This window comes from Ceratotherium simum, chromosome 16, assembly GCF_057802395.1.
Source record: "Ceratotherium simum simum isolate JZ-2026a chromosome 16, ASM5780239v1, whole genome shotgun sequence".
Lineage (NCBI taxonomy): Eukaryota > Metazoa > Chordata > Mammalia > Perissodactyla > Rhinocerotidae > Ceratotherium > Ceratotherium simum.
Genome location: NC_141915.1, coordinates 17,511,820 through 17,530,674, shown reverse-complemented (window position 1 = coordinate 17,530,674; position 18,855 = coordinate 17,511,820). Strand labels below are relative to the sequence as shown.

At 35.5% G+C, this 18,855-nt stretch overlaps 1 protein-coding gene across 1 annotated transcript in view; it reads left to right on the top strand.

Annotated features, from left to right (window-relative positions):
• Window positions 1-18,855, top strand: part of CPD (carboxypeptidase D) — a 71,116-nt gene that overhangs the window by 4,278 nt on the left and 47,983 nt on the right. Inside the window, exon 2 of the mRNA XM_014789726.2 lies at window positions 163-410. Coding sequence (XP_014645212.2) covers window positions 163-410 — 248 coding nt within the window. The remainder of the gene's footprint in view (window positions 1-162; window positions 411-18,855) is intronic.

Below are 18,855 nucleotides of genomic sequence, written 5' to 3'. Positions count from 1 at the left end.
CTTTTTTTTGTTGTTTTGGTCTGCTTGTAACATGTGATAGAGTTATCTTCTAGGTCTCAAGAGAGATATCTGAGTTCATTTATGAAAGATGTCGAATTTTTAAATACATGGTGTTTTCTATACCTTTTTTTAGTGATACGTGATTTGGTTGTGTTTTCAAAGGTTTGTGCTTTCTGGAAATCTGCATGGTGGCTCGGTGGTAGCAAGCTATCCTTTTGATGATTCTCCAGAACATAAAGCCACTGGAGTCTATAGCAAAACCTCAGATGATGAAGTATTTAAATACTTGGCAAAAGCCTATGCCTCAAACCACCGTATAATGAAAACTGGTACACCTCATTGTCCCGGAGATGAAGATGAGACTTTCAAAGATGGGATCACAAATGGCGCACATTGGTATGACGTGGAAGGTATGTAAAGCACCAAATTTGCTGTATTTTTCTCCTTGTTCATTTAGCTTTTTAAAGTATACTCTGAGTGGAAAACAGGAAACTTGGAGGAGTTCTAATTTTTTTAAATCTTTTTTTTTATTTTGAAATTTTCAAACCCACAGTAAAATTGAAAGAAAACCACATGAACACCTATATATCCTTCATTTAAATTCACCATTTTCTTACCCCAAATATTCCACCTCTCTCTCTCTCTGTCACACACACACACATTTTCTTTTGTCAAACCATCCAAAAGTAGGTTGCACATTTCATGACACTTCACCTGTAAGTACCTCAGGATGTATTTCCCAAGTACAGGGATGTTCTCGTATATAACCATATACTATTACTGTAACTGAGAAATCAACAATAATTCAATACTATCATCCCACATGCTGTCCATAACTCAGATTTCATTTATTATCCCAAAAATATCTTTTGTGGCTCCTTTTCCTCCAGATCAGATCCAATTAAGGTTCAAGCATTGCATTTGGCTTTTGTGTTTTTTTGGTTTCTTCAATCCAGAACAGTCATATCAACACTGTTTTCTTATTGATGGCGAATCTTTTGAAGAGTACAGACCAGTTATCCCACAGAACATCCCATGTTCTAGATTTGTCGCTTTCTTCATGATAAGATTCAGGTCAAACTTTCTAGCAAGACCATTATATAGATCATATCACATCAGAAGGCATCTAAAGTCAGGCTGTAAGTGACCAAGTCAGACAGCTTAGTTAATGTGATGACCACCAGTTCTCTCCATTTTATATAAAGGCACATTTTCCTTTTGTATTTTAATCTGTGGAGTGATATGGGATGCTGTGTTTTTTTTTTTTTGAATTGCGGTAGTGTGTGTGTGTATATATATATATCAGTCAATTATAAAATTTGCCATTTAGCCATTTTTAAATGTAGAATTAAGTGGCATTAATTATGTTCACAATGTTGTACAACTCTATCACCATTGCCTATTTGCAAAACTTTTTCGTCACCCCGAACAGTAACTCTGTTACCATTAAGGAATAACTCCCCATTCCCTTCTCCCCTCCAGCCACTGGTAACTTCTAATCTCCTTTCTATTTCTATGAATTTGCCTTTTCTAGATATTTCATGTAAGTGGAATCATACAATATTTGTCCTTCTGCATCTGGCTTATTTTACTTAGCATAATGTTTTCAGGGTTCATTCATTTTGTAGCATGTATCAGAACTTCATTCCTTTTTATTGCTGAGAAATATTGTATGTATATACTACATTTTGTTTATCCATTCATCTGTTGATGAGCACTGGGTTGTTTCTACCTTTTGGCTACAGTGAATAATGCCTCTATGAATGTTGGTATACAAGTATCTGTTTGAGTCCTTGTTTTCCCGTCTTTTGGATATATACTCAAAAAGGAGTGGAATTGCTGCGTCATATGGTAATTCTATGTTTAGCTTTTGAGGAACTGCCTAATTGTTTACCACAGTGGCTGCGCATTTACATTCCCACAAGCAATATACAAGGATTCCAATTTCTCATGGAATGCTATTTTAAAAGAATTGTTAAAGTAAGCTTGAATTGTTTATCTTTTCTTTTAAATGTTATAAAAATAGCTATTGTTCTTTTTTAAACTTTTTGAATCCTTTGAATAATAACTGTTTTGTTTTTATACACAGGCTTAGACTATTCAATTAAGAGTAAGCAGAAGGAACAAGTCAACCCATGGAAATATCAACATAAACTTTTTTTCTTCTTAGAATCTGCCCATGGTGAAATGCCTTAGGTCTTCCTTCCTTTTTATTGGCAGTTAGTCACATAAAGTGTCTTGTGACATTTCTCTTAATATGCCTTCATTTAAACTTTTGAATTACTCTTTGACTTTTTATGTCAAGCCGTGTGTACCCTATTTGGGTCATAAGTTTGAGGACTCAATATTTTGTAGTGTTTTCTGATTCCCCTATAGTTTCTACCAATGTTCCTTATATATAACAAGCATCCATATAGAGATTTGAAATATTTAGAAGCCAAACTTTCTGCCCATAGCAGTTAGAGGTGATTTGAAAACCATTTACATTTTTTTTATAGATAAGGGACATATAATGTTTAATTCCATTTCAATCTTCAGCAAATATATTTAATAAAACCTGACTTCATGAACTAGTGGTTTTGTTATATAGTCAAGTTGCTTCATTATTTAAGATATTATTTAAAATAATGGGTTAAAAATAATTTATTTTTCCTTCTTGGAAAAAGTTGTAAAAGGTTAGAAAGTAATTTCTATTTGACAATTGATTAAGGAAGGTAAATCTGTGTTAACACTCTTTTAAAAATAAGTGTGCTGCCTTCACAGTAAGATTATTTGGTTAAACCAGGTAACAGATTTTTCTGTTCTTCAAACATCTGAAGAAGCTAAGTTTTGCTGCTGTCATTGTTATTGTTTTTATGAGTATCACCTTCTCTCCTGTTTTAGCTGAATCGTCAGACATTATTTTATTTCTATAATAGCTAGCTTATATCTCTTCCTACCTCAACAATATTGAGCAGTTTCAGTAGTTTCAACAGGGCAAATTCATTGTTTATCTTATGTGAGACTGCAGTGAGTAAGATGTTGTGAAACCTTGTGACTAGGCGTATATTCAGACCCGGATGTCCTGGAGTAATTTTACCAATGACTTATGTGATGTATTTAGAAATTCGAGCTCAAAGAAGTATAGACTTTTAGAGCTGAAAGTGAATATATTGATCTAAGTCCAACCGTTTTGTTTTATAGGAAAGCAGTGCTTGAGAGAGGAAATAACTTATGGGATATCATTTATTCACTGAGAAAATATTTACTGAGCACCTGCCATGTCCCATACACTGTATTAGGTGTTGGGGATACAATGGGAGCAAAACTGAAACAATTCCTGTTCTCAAGGATCAGACAATGTATTAAAAGGATGGGATATGGGGTGATCTGGCTCCCACCGCCTTCACCATCATTGCCAGGGTTGACTCAGCATGTCTAACTGCCTATGTAGATGGGCCTTGCTTCTCTCAACGTGTCTTTAAAACCTGTAGGATCCATCTGGGGAATGACTATCCTTATAAGGCCTGTGAATGGTCATGTTCCTCTGCTAAAGCCTCATTATTGTGAGAGCCTAAGCTGAACTTTTTCATGGAGCAGGCTTTCTATTTTTTTTAACCATAAGGTGCTGATTTGTATACCTTTTGTCTATCATTCTTTCTTTTTTTTCTTCCTCACAGTTTTAAAGACATAAAAATCATCTGATGGTTTGTTATGTTTATTCTAAAGCAGATTTAATGAAACTGAATTGTAGTTTTAGGTCAACTTTTAAGATTTTCCCTCTTTTAACTTATAAAATTTTAAAAAGGTCGAGTAACCCCAGACCACCTATAATCAAAATTACACGATCAGAGGTCACAATTTCATGTAACTTTCAGGAGTTTTCTTGGGCAGAACACTGTTATATTTTATTGTCTTGCAGACAGAAGGATTCTGGAAGGCATTGTAGTATAGTGGCCAAGAGCAGAGCTTTGGAATCCTGCTGCCTTGGGTTTGAATCCCAGCTCTGCCATTGAGTGGCTGTGTGTGTGTGAGAGGGAGAGATCTTGGACAAGTTAAATAATTTCTCTAAGCCTCGACTCCCACATTTATAAAATGAAAGTAAATACTATCTACCTCGTAGGATTATGAGCCCCAAGTGAGAATGTGTGTAAAGCACTCGGCCCAGCACCTGGCACCGTGGCTACTTGTCTTCGTTGGAATTCAAACTTCATGAGGGCAGGACTTAGTTTTATTCATTTTCCTATTTCCAGCACGTAGAACCATGCCTGATATATAGAAGGTAAACAGTAAGTCTTCTTTGAATTTTTGAGTAAATGAATTCTTTAGATCTGATGAATGAGTACATAGTTATTTAAAATCTTAGATGATCTTTAGAGTAGATAATCTTACAAAAATTTATAAAAATATTCCTCCTAATTTTGCTCCTATTCTGAGAAAATAAGCTTCTCTTATCGGTAGATCCTAGATCAGTATTTTTCCAACTTTTTTTTTCTCATAACCTACAAGTTATGTACATTTCAGTCATTTATGTACATTTCATATATGTATGTACATAACACTGAAACAAATACTTACCTTTCTAATGTATTCTGATATTGTTTCTTCTAGTCTCTGCGATATCGTTAAGTAAAAAATTTGTCTGAACCCACTAATATATCTCACAACCCACTAATGGGTCATGACCTGCTGTTTAAAATAACACAGTTTTGGTCACTCTATGGTAGAATTGATTTACTTTCAAATTCTAAGTAGAAACAAAGCACCTTACAGGTTGCATGTGATAACTACTATTTAGCCTCTTTATTTTGTCCTGTCTTGTTTATATGTCAGTCATTTTCAGTGAGGACTGGGCCATAAGTGTTTATCTCGGATGACCTACTTTTATTTTTTATTTATTTATTTTATTTTTTTTGTGAGGAATATCAGCCCTGAGCTAACATCCGTGCTAATCCTCCTCTTTTTGCTGAGGAAGACTGGCTCTGAGCTAACATCTATTGCCAATCCTCCTCTTTTTTTTCCCCAAAGCCCTAGTAGATAGTTGTATGTCATAGCTGCACATCCTTCTAGTTGTTGTATGTGGGACGTGGCCTCAGCATGGCCGGAGAAGTGGTGCGTCGGTGCGCGCCCGGCCTCCAAACCTGGGCCGCCAGCAGCGGAGCGCACGCACTTAACTGCTAGGCCATGGGGCTGGCCCTCAGATGACCTACTTTTAGATTGTCTTCCTTATAAGAGTGAGTACTGTGTAGGAAATTGGTCGGAAATATAGTTGCCAGGCCTATGTGTTGCTCGTGTGAGTCTATGCAGTCTGCGATTAGTTAGGACAGCTGCCGTAAGGCTTTATACTTATGTCTTTTCTACTAACTTGGGGCTAAGTCGTTTCAAACTGGTAATTATGAATTTTTTTTCTCTCTGGAAGAGGAAGAAAATATTCTATAGATTTATCAAACTTTCTTCCCTCTCCTTTTATACTATGGGCAGAGAGTTATGAAATGCAACCCGATAGCATAAAATCTAACTAATTCAGTGTTTTTGTGAATATAAACTCCTTTGATCATGTGAGCAACTATTCTCCACGTAAAGCAGAGGTCAGACTGAGCAGCACTAATGTGCTCTAAATATTGAGGTGTATTTGGCTTGAAGTAGATTGCTAACAGGAAGGGAATAGCATGGGGAAAATAATTACCAAACTGGTTTGAACAGCATAAAAGGTTAGATTTGGTTCAAAAATGGACTGAAAAACTTATTCTTGAGGAGCATTTTCTGTATCATTAACAGAGCATTATAGATTAATCCATATGACACCAAAAAATTGGAATCTATTTAGAACAAAAAAAGAATCAAATGGACAGCGTAGAACTGAAAAAAATACAGTATCTGATATTAAAAAATAGACAAATCTATAAATATAGTAGGAAATTTTAAACATGCCTCTCTCAGAAATTGTTAGATCATGAAGACAAAAATATTAGTAAGGAGGGGCCGGGCCGGTGGTGTAGTGGTTAAGTTCATGCTCTGCTTTGGCGGCCCAGGGTTCACAGGTTCGAATCCGGGGTGCAGACCTACGCACTGCTCCTCAAGCCATGTGTGGCCGCGTCCCATCTACAAAATAGAGGAAGGTGGGCACAGATGTTAGCTCAGGGCTAATCTTCCTCAGCAAAAAAAGAGAAGGATTGGCAACAGATGTTAGCTCAGAGCCAATCTTCCTCACACATGCAGAAAATATATTAGTAAGGACATAGTGGATTTAAATAACATAAATAATCCAATCTGACCTAATGAATAGGTACAGAATACTGTCCTCGTATCTAATTTTCCTGCAGAGTCTGTTCACTAATCTGAAGAGTAGATGGACCAAGGTTACCATTGGTCACACTTATGGAAGATGTGTCTGCTTCTATTAGTGCTTGTGTTATTTTGTTTTTAAAATTATATCTTAAAAACAAAGTAGCAAACATAATAAAACTTAGCGCGTTCTTATATCTTTACTTGTTTCACATTTTAATAGGATCAAGTCTAAACTTCTTAGCATGACACTAGAGGTACTGCAGTCTGACTCAAGCCTACATTTCTAGTCTTCTCTTCTACCTCTCCCCTGCCACTGAACTACTTGTCCTTCTTCCAAAACATGAACCTCCACCCATTGGGCTATTCTCCGTCTGGAATGCTTCTCTCTAGTTCAGCTGTAACCTCCTCTGAAACCTCACATGTAGTAACTGTCACTCTCTTGCCTTCCTAGAGCTTTTTGTTTACACCATCAGTATAATGCTTATCCCCTTATGTTGTTAATGGTTTCTTGTGTCTCCTGCTAAAGTGTGAATTCTTTGATAATTAAGACAGTGTGGTACTAATAATTTTGGAGTTATCTTTATACAAAATATTGGCAGGGAAAGAGTCCTAGAGGAAGAGAGACTAGGGAGGTTTTTTTAGTCATTTGGAGTGAGGTCTTGTTTGAAGATAAGGGTTTTTATCTAGAGGGATGCAGTGGGAACGAAAAGCGAGGATGAGATATATGTGAAATTGTGCAAGAAGAATTATAGGATTGACCATCAGTTAGATGGTAGAACAGAGTCTCAAGGAGAAGAAGAACAAAAGATACATCTTTGAGGTTTTGAGCCTGGGTAAGTAAGATTGATAATGGAAATGGGGAAAACTAATTGGAGGAGCTTGTGTGTGTGTTTTCTCTTTAGGTGGGAGAGGAATGAAGATTGGAGGTGGTACTTGATGTACTAGTTACAAGTACCCAGTGGACAGTTGGGAAATAGGCTTTGGAGCTTGGGAGAGAGGTCACGATGATAAAGAGATTTAGGAGTTAGGAGACATATGGAATGCATATGGTAGTGCACATGATTTTGAAAATTGAATTGGTATTGTTTCCTGGCATAATTTAATTGCTTGGAGCCAGAAATTCAACTGGAATACATATATATATATATATATATATATATATACAGATGGGTGCTTTTTCACCTCCAAAGTGAACGTACTTCCAGCATTTTGTACTGGGATGGTTTCTTTAAGGAATGCTGACAGTTCAGTTATTAATTCTCAGCCTGTTATTCCTGTTTTAAGAATACTCTTGATAACCAAATATGCATTAGTAAAGTGCTTTTGATCTTATCTGATCTTCTACATTAAGGAGCTGATTGGATCTCTTTTTTCCTTTTTCTCTCTCTCTTTTAATCTGAGTGCTGCCTAATTTAAAAGGAAAGCAAGGTGGCTGGCCTGGTGGCCAGTGGTTAAGTTCGCACGTTCTGCTTTGGCAGCCCAGGGTTCGTGGGTTCGGATCCCCAGCGTGGACATACACACTGCTCATCAAGCCATGCTGTGGTGGTGTCCCACATACAAAGTAGAGGAAGATTGGCACAGATGTTAGCTCAGGGACAATCTTCCTCAAGCAAAAAGAGGAAGATTGGCAACAGATGTTAGCCCAGGGCCAATCATCCTCAACAAAAAAAGAAAAAGAAAAAAACAAGAAAGCAAAAAGGTAAGACAATACTCAGAGTATTTGCTTGTATGTCAGTCATGAGTTTGCTTTAGTAAACTGAAATATAGCTTAATATAAAATCTGACCTTTAGGAGCAGTGCAGTTGTGTATTTTGTAAAGTGATAATAGACTTACATGAACGTTGAGTACTAAACCCTAAACACTACTTTAGGATTTGGCCCCTAAATATTCAGATCCGATGTCTAAAAATTAGACGTGCTTTTTTTTCTTCTTCTTCTTCTTTGTTTAATTTAACTCAAGTGGTAGAGAATGGGAAAGTATTTTAAAAAAAAGGAAAATGCCATTCAGAGAACTGTATGAGAGATAGTGTTGACTAAGTTAGACAAAACTGAAAACAGATGCAGGACTGTGTAATTTAGTTTAACTTTGTGGAATCATATCATTAGCAAATATATATTCAGTGGGAGTGGTGAAGGAAATAGATTCTCATAAGATAAGTTACTCAGAATACAGAGACCAAGTTCAGTTAACATTTGGTCAAAGTGCACTTGAATTTAAAGACCAGGAATATGGGGAATTTTTTTTCAAGGGCAACCTCTGTTTTTTCCATTCATTTGACCCAGATGTTCCACTTAAAATTTTTTATAAACATCATGCTTATTAGCTTTTAAAAATATCTCAAGGAGTGCAAATTTATCACTTAATAACTCACTTATTATCTGTAAATTGTTCACAAAATTCAAAGTTGTGAGAACTTCTCACCATCGTTGGAAGTGGTTTTATTAACGAAGTAACAGTAAGCTCCAAAGTTAAATATAGAGTAGAAATTGCACGTCTATATTCCTATACTCTAAAATGCTTTTCCTAATGAAAATGATACATTGCAGGGTTTTTTTTTTTTCTGTAAAAGATTTATAGGGTTCTTGTATAATACAGTTTGATACCTAGTGAGGCAAGTTAAAAAAAAATTGCTATGTTTAAGTCTTAACACTGAAGCATTAATTATATTTTTTTCTATTGGCTTTCTGCTTGAGACATGAGTGAATCAGTAGTGCCTCATCTTTGAATGAAGTGCTGAGTTTTAAGTCCCCTGCCCCCCTCCTTAAAACTAGCTCTCTCTAGTGAAACAGTAATAAGGACTAGTTCTGTGGTAAAGATGAATTGAGTATTTTAAAGCATATGAAGATTAGTTGTGAGACAAATGGATTGAAGGAGTTTAATGGATATGATTAGATCCTTTGATCAAGAGATTTAGCCATCCATAAGAATTAGTATTGATCACAATTTGTTGTAATACTAGCCAGATTCCTAATGGTTACACTTTAGTCTTGTTCTCTGATATTACTAAAGGAATAAAAGCATTGTAGGCTTCATAGTACACTGCATTCAGTTTTCTAAGTATAGAAAACTCTGGATTGGTAGGTAGGTTTAAAAGCAAAATTTATACCTTTTGTCTTACTTTGTCAGTTCCCCTTGTGAGTAGATGAAATAGTTTAAATCAGTGGATTTCAAACTGAGGTATGTATGGGGAGGAGGAAGAGACCAGTTAGTTTGGATAACTTTAAGGAAATAAATCACCAGATCTTCCATACCTACTCTCCTAAAATTGGTCTGCCTGAGAAAGATGCTTGCTGCAGAGGTTCAGTCTCATGTCCTCTTCTCCCACTTGACTGAAGGAGTATTTTTCTACCCGTCTGAATCAAACTACAGTATGTGACTCAGTTTTCCGAACTTCCAGGGTACCGAAACAAAAGGGATAATTTGGTGATTACTTTAATGATATCATAAAAGCATTCCTCCAAACTTCTCATTAAGAGATATATTTTCAGTAAGTATTACCTGTTATGTTTATTATTTATCAAAATTTGTAATAGAACTTTGCCTTTCTGGTAAGTTATATACCAGTAGTTATTGTAATAATTCAATCTAGGACACAAAAATTTAATACTTAGGGCATTAAGGTCATTGGAAATTAAGAAAAATTTAAATACACATACATATTATAGCTTGAAGTATTATAGGATGATCAGTGAAAGATTTTCAAGCATACAAGTATATCACATTCAAATAACAATCTGTAGAGGAAGGAATGGAAATAAAAGTTCAAGGAGAAAAGGGAAGATATGAAATTCTTACTGTTGTTAAAGAACAATATGTTCATGCAAGTTTTAAATAGATCATCCTAGGAATCAAATCTCTATAGTATTTTTATTTGGATACATCTAAAATAATAATGTAAAATTTTTATTTAAAAATATAAAAATTTACATTATGCAGGAAATTACATTGTTTGCAACTGTTTAAACTTAAGATGAAAACTTTTAGATACTAATTTAAAAATGTGTGAAATGTTGCATAACTTTTCAAAATTATTTTAGTATGAATAAAAAAGTTTGAACGTCATTGGTTTGATAGCCCCCCTGAGAGACTAAAGGATAATAGAGGCTTGCTTATTCATGATCGTTAATAAGTAGGATAAATAACAGATCCTTTATATTAGTAAAGTGCTTTATTGCTTTGAGGTATGCCTATAATGAATATTTCACTCCTAAAATTAAATTTTTCTTTGACTGGATAAAGATACTGTTCTAAAATCTGACATTTCATCCTTTAGTCTGTGTTGAGCCGCATGACATATCAGCTTCAAAAAATAAACAAATACATTAACTGAACCTGGCCGTAGCTGCAGCTGTCAGTGGCATCAGGCCTGTCTCCAGATTAGTGGCTATTCTCTGTTATAGTGAACTCTGGCTTTGTATGAGTAGGTTTTCTGTTGAGGAAAAACCAAGACAATGAATATGAACCAGCTACTTAGTTAAGATTACTTATTATACAGTCTTTGACATTTAGTATTGGAAAAATAAATGTTAAGTTTAACAGATGGCAAATAGTGCCTATTTGTGGCATCTTGCAAAAAAATTCTTAAATTATTCATAACTCAGTTAATATCCCCATTTGTTTCCAGTTTTTTAGATGATTTTTTTTAAAGTAATTTCTAAACTAAAACTTGAAGTTGATGAATAAAGCCTTTTTGATATTCTAAAGTTAGGATAGCTTTATCTTTTCTGTGTTGAGAAATAAAAGTTTGCTACTCTTCTGACTGACTCCTATGAATTTAGAAAGATGGATTAAGGTATATATCACAACTCACTAATTGCCTTCTGGGAATAGTTCAGTAGACTCAGAGGAAGTGTGCTTTACTTTTATGAGATTTCATCGAGAGAAGGTTATTTTGTAGATAGCTTTCTGTTACTGATTTCTATGTGAGTCCATCATGTCAAAGAACATACTTTGTATGATTTCAGTTTTTTAAAAATTAATTTTGTTTTATGACCCAGGATATGGTCTGTCTTGGTGAATGTGTACTTGAAAAGAATGTGTATTCTGCTGTTGTTGGGTGGGATGTATCATTTAGATCTGGTTAGCTGATGGTGTTTTTTAATTCTTCTCTATCCTTTGCTGATTTTCTGTGTACTTGTTCTGTTGATTACTGAGAGAGGAATGTTGAAGTCTACCTGTGGATTTGTCCATTTTTTCTTTTAGTACTCTCAGTTTTTGTTTCATGTATTTTGAAGTTCTGTTGTTAGGTGCCACATTTAGGATCGTTACGTCATCTTGGTAAATTGACCCTTTTATCATTATGTGATATCCCTCTTTATCCCTCGTACTTTTCCTTGCTGTGAAGTCTACTTTATCTGACGTTAATATAACCACTCCATCTTTCTTTTGGTTTGTGTTTGCATGGTATATCTTTTTTGTGTGTATGAGGAAGACCAGCCCTGAGCTAACATCTGAGGCCAATCCTCCTCTTTTTGCTGAGGAAGACTGGCCCTGGGCTAACATCTGTGCCCATCTGCCTCCACTTTATATGGGATGCGCCACAGCATGGCTTAACAAGCGGCCCATCAGTGCGTGCCTGGGATCTGAACCTGGGAACCCTAGGCCGCCAAAGCGGAGCACACGCGCTTAACTGCTGTGCCGCTGGGTGGCCCCATGGTATATCTTTTTTTTAATTTTACTTTTTATTTTATTGAAGTCATAATAGTTTATAACATTGTGAAATTTTAGTTGTACATTATTATTTGTCATTCACCATATATATGTGCCCTTTTACCCCTTGTGCCCACCCCCAACCCACATCCCCTCTGGTAACCACTAGTCTGTTCTCTTTGTCCATGTGTTTGTTTATCTTCCACATATGAGTGAAATCATACAGTGTTTGTCTTGCTCTGTCTGGCTTATCTTGCTTGACATAAAACCCTTAAGTTCCATGCATGTTGTTGCAAATGGTACGATTTTGTCTTTTTTATGGCTGAGTAGTAGTATTCCATTGTGTATATATATATATATATATATATATATATATATGGTATATCTTTTTTATTCTTTTACTTTTAACTTACCTATGCCATTATATTTAAAGTGAGTTTCTTGTAGATAGCATATAGTTGGGTCTTGTTTTTTAATTCAGTTTGACAATTTCTGTCTTTTAGTTGGTGTGTTTGCACCATTTACATTGAATGTAATGATTGATATGTTTGGCTTTAGGTCTACCTTTTCATTATTTTTCTGTTTGTCCGTCTGTTTTTTATTCTATTGCTTCCTCTTTCCTGCCTTCTATTGAATTGTTTGAATGTTTAGTATTTATTTTATCTATAGTGTTTTTTACTGTATCTCTTTGTAAAGTTTGTTTTGGTGTTTGCTCTAAGAATTAAAATTTACATACTTCACTTTTCACATTTCTACCTAGAATTAATGTTTTACCACTTCAAGAGGAATGCACAGATCTTACCGCCACACTCTTTACCCTACCCCGCTTTATACTGTAATTGTCATATGTATTATATATATATACATTGAAAACCTCACTATACAGTGTTATAATTTTTGCTTTCAATTGTCATACATATTTTAAAGAACTTCAGAGGAGGAAAATCGTTTATTATATTTACCCGGCTATTTACCGTTTCTGTTTTTTCATTCGTGAAGTTCCAAGTTTTTCTCTGGTATCATTTCTCTGCTGCCTGAAGAACTTTTTTTAGCGTTTCTTTTAAAGCAAGTCTGCTTGTGACAGATTCTCTTAGTTTTCCTTCACTGAGAATGTCTGTTTTTTCCTGAAGGATATTTTCGCTGAATATAAAACTCTGGGTTCTGGATTGACAGTTCTTTTTTTCTTTTTTTTAACATTTTAAGATTTTGTGCTGTTGCCTTCTGGCCTTCATGGCCTCTGATGAGAAATTCACAGTCATTTGCGTTGTTGTTCCCCTATATAAGTGTATCATTTTTCTCTGACTACTTTCAAGACTTTTTCCTTTATCTTTGGTTTTTCAGCAGTTTGATTATGAAGTATCTGGCATGAATTTCTTTAAGTTTATCCTGTTTGGGATTTGCTGAGCTTCTTGAAATGGTTTATGTCTTTTGCCAAATTTGGGAAGTTTTCAGCCATTATTTTCTTCAACATTTTTTTCATCAGGGCAATCTTTTTCCTCTTTCTGAGACTCTAATGACAAGAATGTTAGACCTTTTGGTATTATCCCTAAAACTCTCTTCTTTTTTTTTTTTTTTTTTTAAAGATTTTATTTATTCAGTTTTTTCCCCCCAAAGCCCCAGTAGATAGTTGTATGTCATAGGTTCACATCCTTCTAGTTGCTGTACGTGGGACTCGGCCTCACGTTGGACGGAGAAGTGGTGCCTCGGGGCGCCCCCGGGATCCGAACCCGGGCCGCCAGCATCAGAGCGCGCACACTCAACCGCTAAGCCACGGAGCCGGCCCTACTCTCTTCTTTTTTAAAAAATTTTTTTCTCTGTTGTTCAGATTAGGTAATTTCTACTTGTCTCTCTTCGAGTTAACTCACTCTTTCCCCTTGTCATTTCCATTCTTCTATTGAACTCATCCAGTAAATTTTTAAATTTTGGTTATTGTATTTTACACTTATGAAATTTCCAGTTTGTTCTTTTTTATGTCTTCTGTTTCTTTTATATTATTTCAAGAATGTTTAATCTTGCTTCCTTAGAGCATGGCTATAATAATTGCTGTAAGGTTGATTGCTTTAAGTCTGATAATTCCAACATCTGGGGCATCTTGGGGTTGTGTTTATTGATTATTTTTTTCTTGCAAGTTGTTGACATTTTCCTGGTTCTTCGAATGTCAATTAATTTTAGATTATATCCTGGACATTTTGAATCTTATAAGATCTCAGCCTTGTTTAAATCCTATAAAAAATGGTAATTTTTTGGTTTTTTGTTCTAGCAGTGAATGACCCAGTTAGGTTCAGCTGCAAGTTTTGACTTGCCTTCTGTGGGCTGTGATTCCAATGTCAGTTCAGTTTTCAAAGCCTTTGCACTGTTTATTCAGATCTGTCCTGTGTGTGCACCACCCAGGGACCAGTCTGAGACCTGGGCAGTGGTCTGTTCTGTAGTTGAGTTCTCAGTGCTTTTGGTATGCTGTTTAGGGTCAGACCCACACATGTGCAGTTCGAGGTTGAGGCCAGGAGTTCATAGCAAACTTTGTAGGATCCCTTTCTTGAGTTCCCTCCTCTCTACAATCTTACTTACAGTCTCTGGCTTCCAAGTCTCCCAAAATAGATGATAAATAAAGACACGAAAAGATGTGCGGTATCATTAGTTGTCGGGGAAATACAAATTAAAACCACAGTGAGATGCAGCTACACACACACTAGGAAAGTTAAAATCAAAAAGGCTGATGAGTTGCTTGAGCATCTTGTTGGGTGAGGATGCAGAGCAACTGGATCATTCATACATTGCTGGTGGGAGTGTGAAATGGTACAGCCATTTTGGAAAACAGTTTGACAATTTCTTGTGAAGTTAAATTTACGCTTAGCGCATGACCCAGCCATGCCACTCCTAGATATTTACCCAAAAGACATAAAATATGTGTCCACACTAAGATATATGCACAGCTTTGTTCATATTCACCATAAACTGAAAACAAGTCAAATACCCATCGCATGCCGACTGGATAAACAAATTGTACTATATCCGTGCAATAGAATACATAGTAATAAAAAGGAGACTTTATATATGCAACAATATGAATGAATCTCCAAAGCATTATGCTAAGTGAAAGAGGCTTGATACAAAAGGCCTGTACGATTTCATTTGTATGACATTCTGGAGAAGGCAAAAATATAGGGAAAGAAATTAAAATAGTAGTTGTCCAGGGCCTGGGAGTGCGAGGAAGGAACTTTCTGGGGTGATGTAAATGTTCTATATTTTGATTGTGGTGGTGGTTATATAACTGTACACATGCACTGTACACTTCTTAAAAGGGGTTATAATATATGAATTATATACCACAATAAACCTGACTTTTAAAAGCAGCATATTGATTGAGAGATTGTCAAAATTGTTTTGAATCAGTTACTTCATATTTGAGTAAAGGGGAATTAAGAAGCTCTGTATGCTTCAAAGAATAAAATTTAAAGTTTCACAGAAGATTTCTCTTGTATATGCTATTTTATAACCTTTTTTATTAATATGTAAATATCATGACAATAAATGTGTGTCTGCAACACTTAAATGGTTGCATAGTAGCCCATTTTATATCATAATTTACTAAACAGATTCACCATTTTTGGACATTCAAGTTGTTTCCAGTTCTATGCTGCTTCAATTTAAACAATATAGTCCTCATCCTTGTAGCTATTATCTTAGAATAAATTCCTGGAAAAGGAATTTCTGTGTTAAGGTCATGCCTATTTTAAAGATTTTGTATACATATTAAATTTTTACCAGGAATGTTCTATAATCTTTTATTTTGATTTGTTTTTTTCTTAGTCTGTAAAAAAAATATTTTTAAGGTAGTTTTTTAACAGATATTTTACAATTCCTAGGTAGTTAACTATATCATTCTTTTCCTTTTATGGTTTCATACTGCTTTGTTGTCTACTTAGAAAGGCTTTCCTCATCCTGAGAGTAAAAAAATACTTTTGTTGGCTTCTAGTTTTATTTATGGTTTCATTTTTACATTAAATTCCATGTGGATTAGAGTTTATTTGGTATATGAGGTAAGGTCACCTATATTTTTTGTCACATAATTAACCCGTTATCCATGTAACAGTACTAATTCTTTCCCCATTGGTTTTAAATGTGTCTTTAATCATATTTATTTCTGTTACTGTGCTTTCTGTTTTGTTCCATTGGTCTGTTTATTTTGACATCTTAATTGCACTGCTTTAGTAAGTATCTATTTTTTCTTTTGGTGAAGAAGATTAGCCCTGAGCTAACATCTGGTGCCAATCTTCCTCTATTTTATATGTGGGATGCCTGCCACAGCATGGCTTGGTAAGCAGTGCGTAGGTCCACACCCGGGATCTGAACCTGTGAACCCTGGGCCACTGAAGTGGAGCACGTGAACTTAACCACTACCCCACCGGGCCAGCCCCTGAGTATAGTTTTATAATATGTTTTAATATCTGGCAATGCAAGTCCCTATTATCGTTCTTATTTTTTAGTGTTTTCTTGGATATTCTCATCCATTTATTTTTCTAAATTCTAGATCATTTTGTCCAGTTCCAATAAAAATCTATTTTCCTGCATATTTGTAAATTAATTTCAGGGAAATTTGATATCTTTATAATCCTCTTAACTGGAAGCATGAAATCTACATCCCTCATTAAAATTTTATAATGTTGATTTATATTATGCATTTTATTACATTTAATCCTATACGTGTCGTGGGTTTTGTTGCTGGGATCTTTTTTTCTCTTATATTTTCTGATTATTGCTGAAATATGGGAAAGGCATTGATTTTTGTATTGTTTTTACGTGGTAATCCTTTTATTTCCAATATTATTTTACGTGGTTTTCTGTTAAATAGGATCTTATCAAAGGAAGATTTGAGGAATGTATGTCAAGATTTAATTAATAGTCTGTGTTTTCACTGGATTCCATGCTGTGAAGCTAATATTAATTCTATAGAGATGTGTTACAGTTAGGTACACTATTCACTGTGATATTTCCTCAAATCTATGGGACCTACAAAAAGAGATTTGTCTCCATGAATCTGACCTTTAGTTTTGGATTGTTCATGGAGTTATATGTTAAAAAAATCACTGTTTATAGTGTATGATCTCTGAGATGAGAGGCCACTAAATGTAGTTTCTTCTCTTGGAATTAAATCTTATTTTTAAAAGACTTCTGTCCTTCCTCCCTACCCCCTACCCTGGGAAGATATTTGTATGTGCCATTGATTAGAGCTGGCTAGTTAGAGTCCTATTAAAGTCACATCTAAAAAGCTGATTAGATAACAATCTAAAATATTACTTTGTCTTCTGGTTGCTTTTAGCTAGTATTTCTTAAATTGCTATCGAAGTAAGACAATAAGGGACAGTCAAAAGAATGCTAGGATGCAAGTCTGGTGATTATAGTGTTACAAGTAGTCTACTGCCTCCTGGCATAGTTAAAGTATGAGTTGGCCATGTTTGCAATTTAACACGACTATTAGGTTTTACACACACAAAAGACCTTAGATTAGATCACACTTGCATTGCTCTGAAATTGTTATTTTTTTGTGTTCTGCTTCCTCATCAAGACTCTAAACTCTGAATGAAAGTATGTCTCATTTATAAATCCCTGTAATCTTAGTATCATGTCTTACACACAGTGACCATTGTACTGTGACCAATAGAACAGTAAAAATTGGAAAAGATTAGCAAATATCATGTACGATGAATGGCATGTGTATGTCCACATGTGTACATACAAGTTAAGAGTTACCAAAGATGGTCATAGGTCAGCTGTGACTAAAGGTGACTAACATCTCTTAATAACTAAATATGACTTGGTAAGGGTATGAAAATCAGCATCTCACCAATTTCCTGTCAGACCCAAAGTGAGTGCCAAGATGCTGGAGAATAAGAGAAAGCCAAAAGATGGATATCTTGCCTTCCAAGAGAAAAGGTTAAGACCAAGTTACTGGGCTTGTGGTGGTTATAAATCTGCATATATTCTGGGAAGACAAAGTCTATTTGACATCTCCACATGGATGTTCAATGGGCGTCTCAAATTTAATACATTCGAAACAGAAGTCTTATTTCCCGCTACCCCAACCTACTTACTTTCGTTCCTTCCACAAATATTTATTGAAGGACTGTTATGTGCCAGGTACTGTTCTAGTGCTTGGAATAGACATCAATGGGCATAACAAATATCTCTGCCCTCTTGTTGCTTATAATCTAGCAGAGACAAACAGGCAGAAATAATAAACATAATAGGTAAATTATTAAGTACTGTAGAAAAAAGAAAACAGGAGAAAAGGGTGAGAGGAATTGTGAGTGCTAGTGGGATGGGCTTGGGAGAGTGATGGGAAGAAAAGTAAGTAGCAACTTTAAATGGGGAGGTCATGGTGAGCCTCATTGTCAGGTTGAAATTGGAGCAAAGAGCTGGAGGTGAGGGAGTTAGTCAAATAGGGATATCTGGGGGAAGAGCATTCCGGAAGAGAACAGAGCAAAAACCCAAAGTCAGGAGGTACGTGGTCTAGCTAGTCAACCGCAAGGAGGCCATAGTGGCTGGTGCAGAGCCAGTGATGGGAGAGTATGAAAGGAGGTTAAAGAGAGAAAGGAGGGTGGTGGAGGACAAATCATGTAGGGCTTTAGGCCACTGAAAAGACTTTGGCTTTTAGTCTGAGTGAAATAAGGAGTCATTGTATGGAGGAATAGCATCTGACTTAGATTTTAACAGAATTACTCTGGCATCTCTGTTAAGAAAAGAATATAGAAGGGCAAGGGCAGGAACAGGGAGACCACCAAAAATGATTGCAGAAATCCAGGCGGAGAAAGGATGGTGGCTTTTACCAGGGCAACAGCAGTGGAGGTGAAGAGAAATCTTTGGATTCTGGATATATTTTGAAGTTAGAGCTAGCATGATTTCCTGACACTTTGCATATGGAATGTGACAAGGCTTTTGGC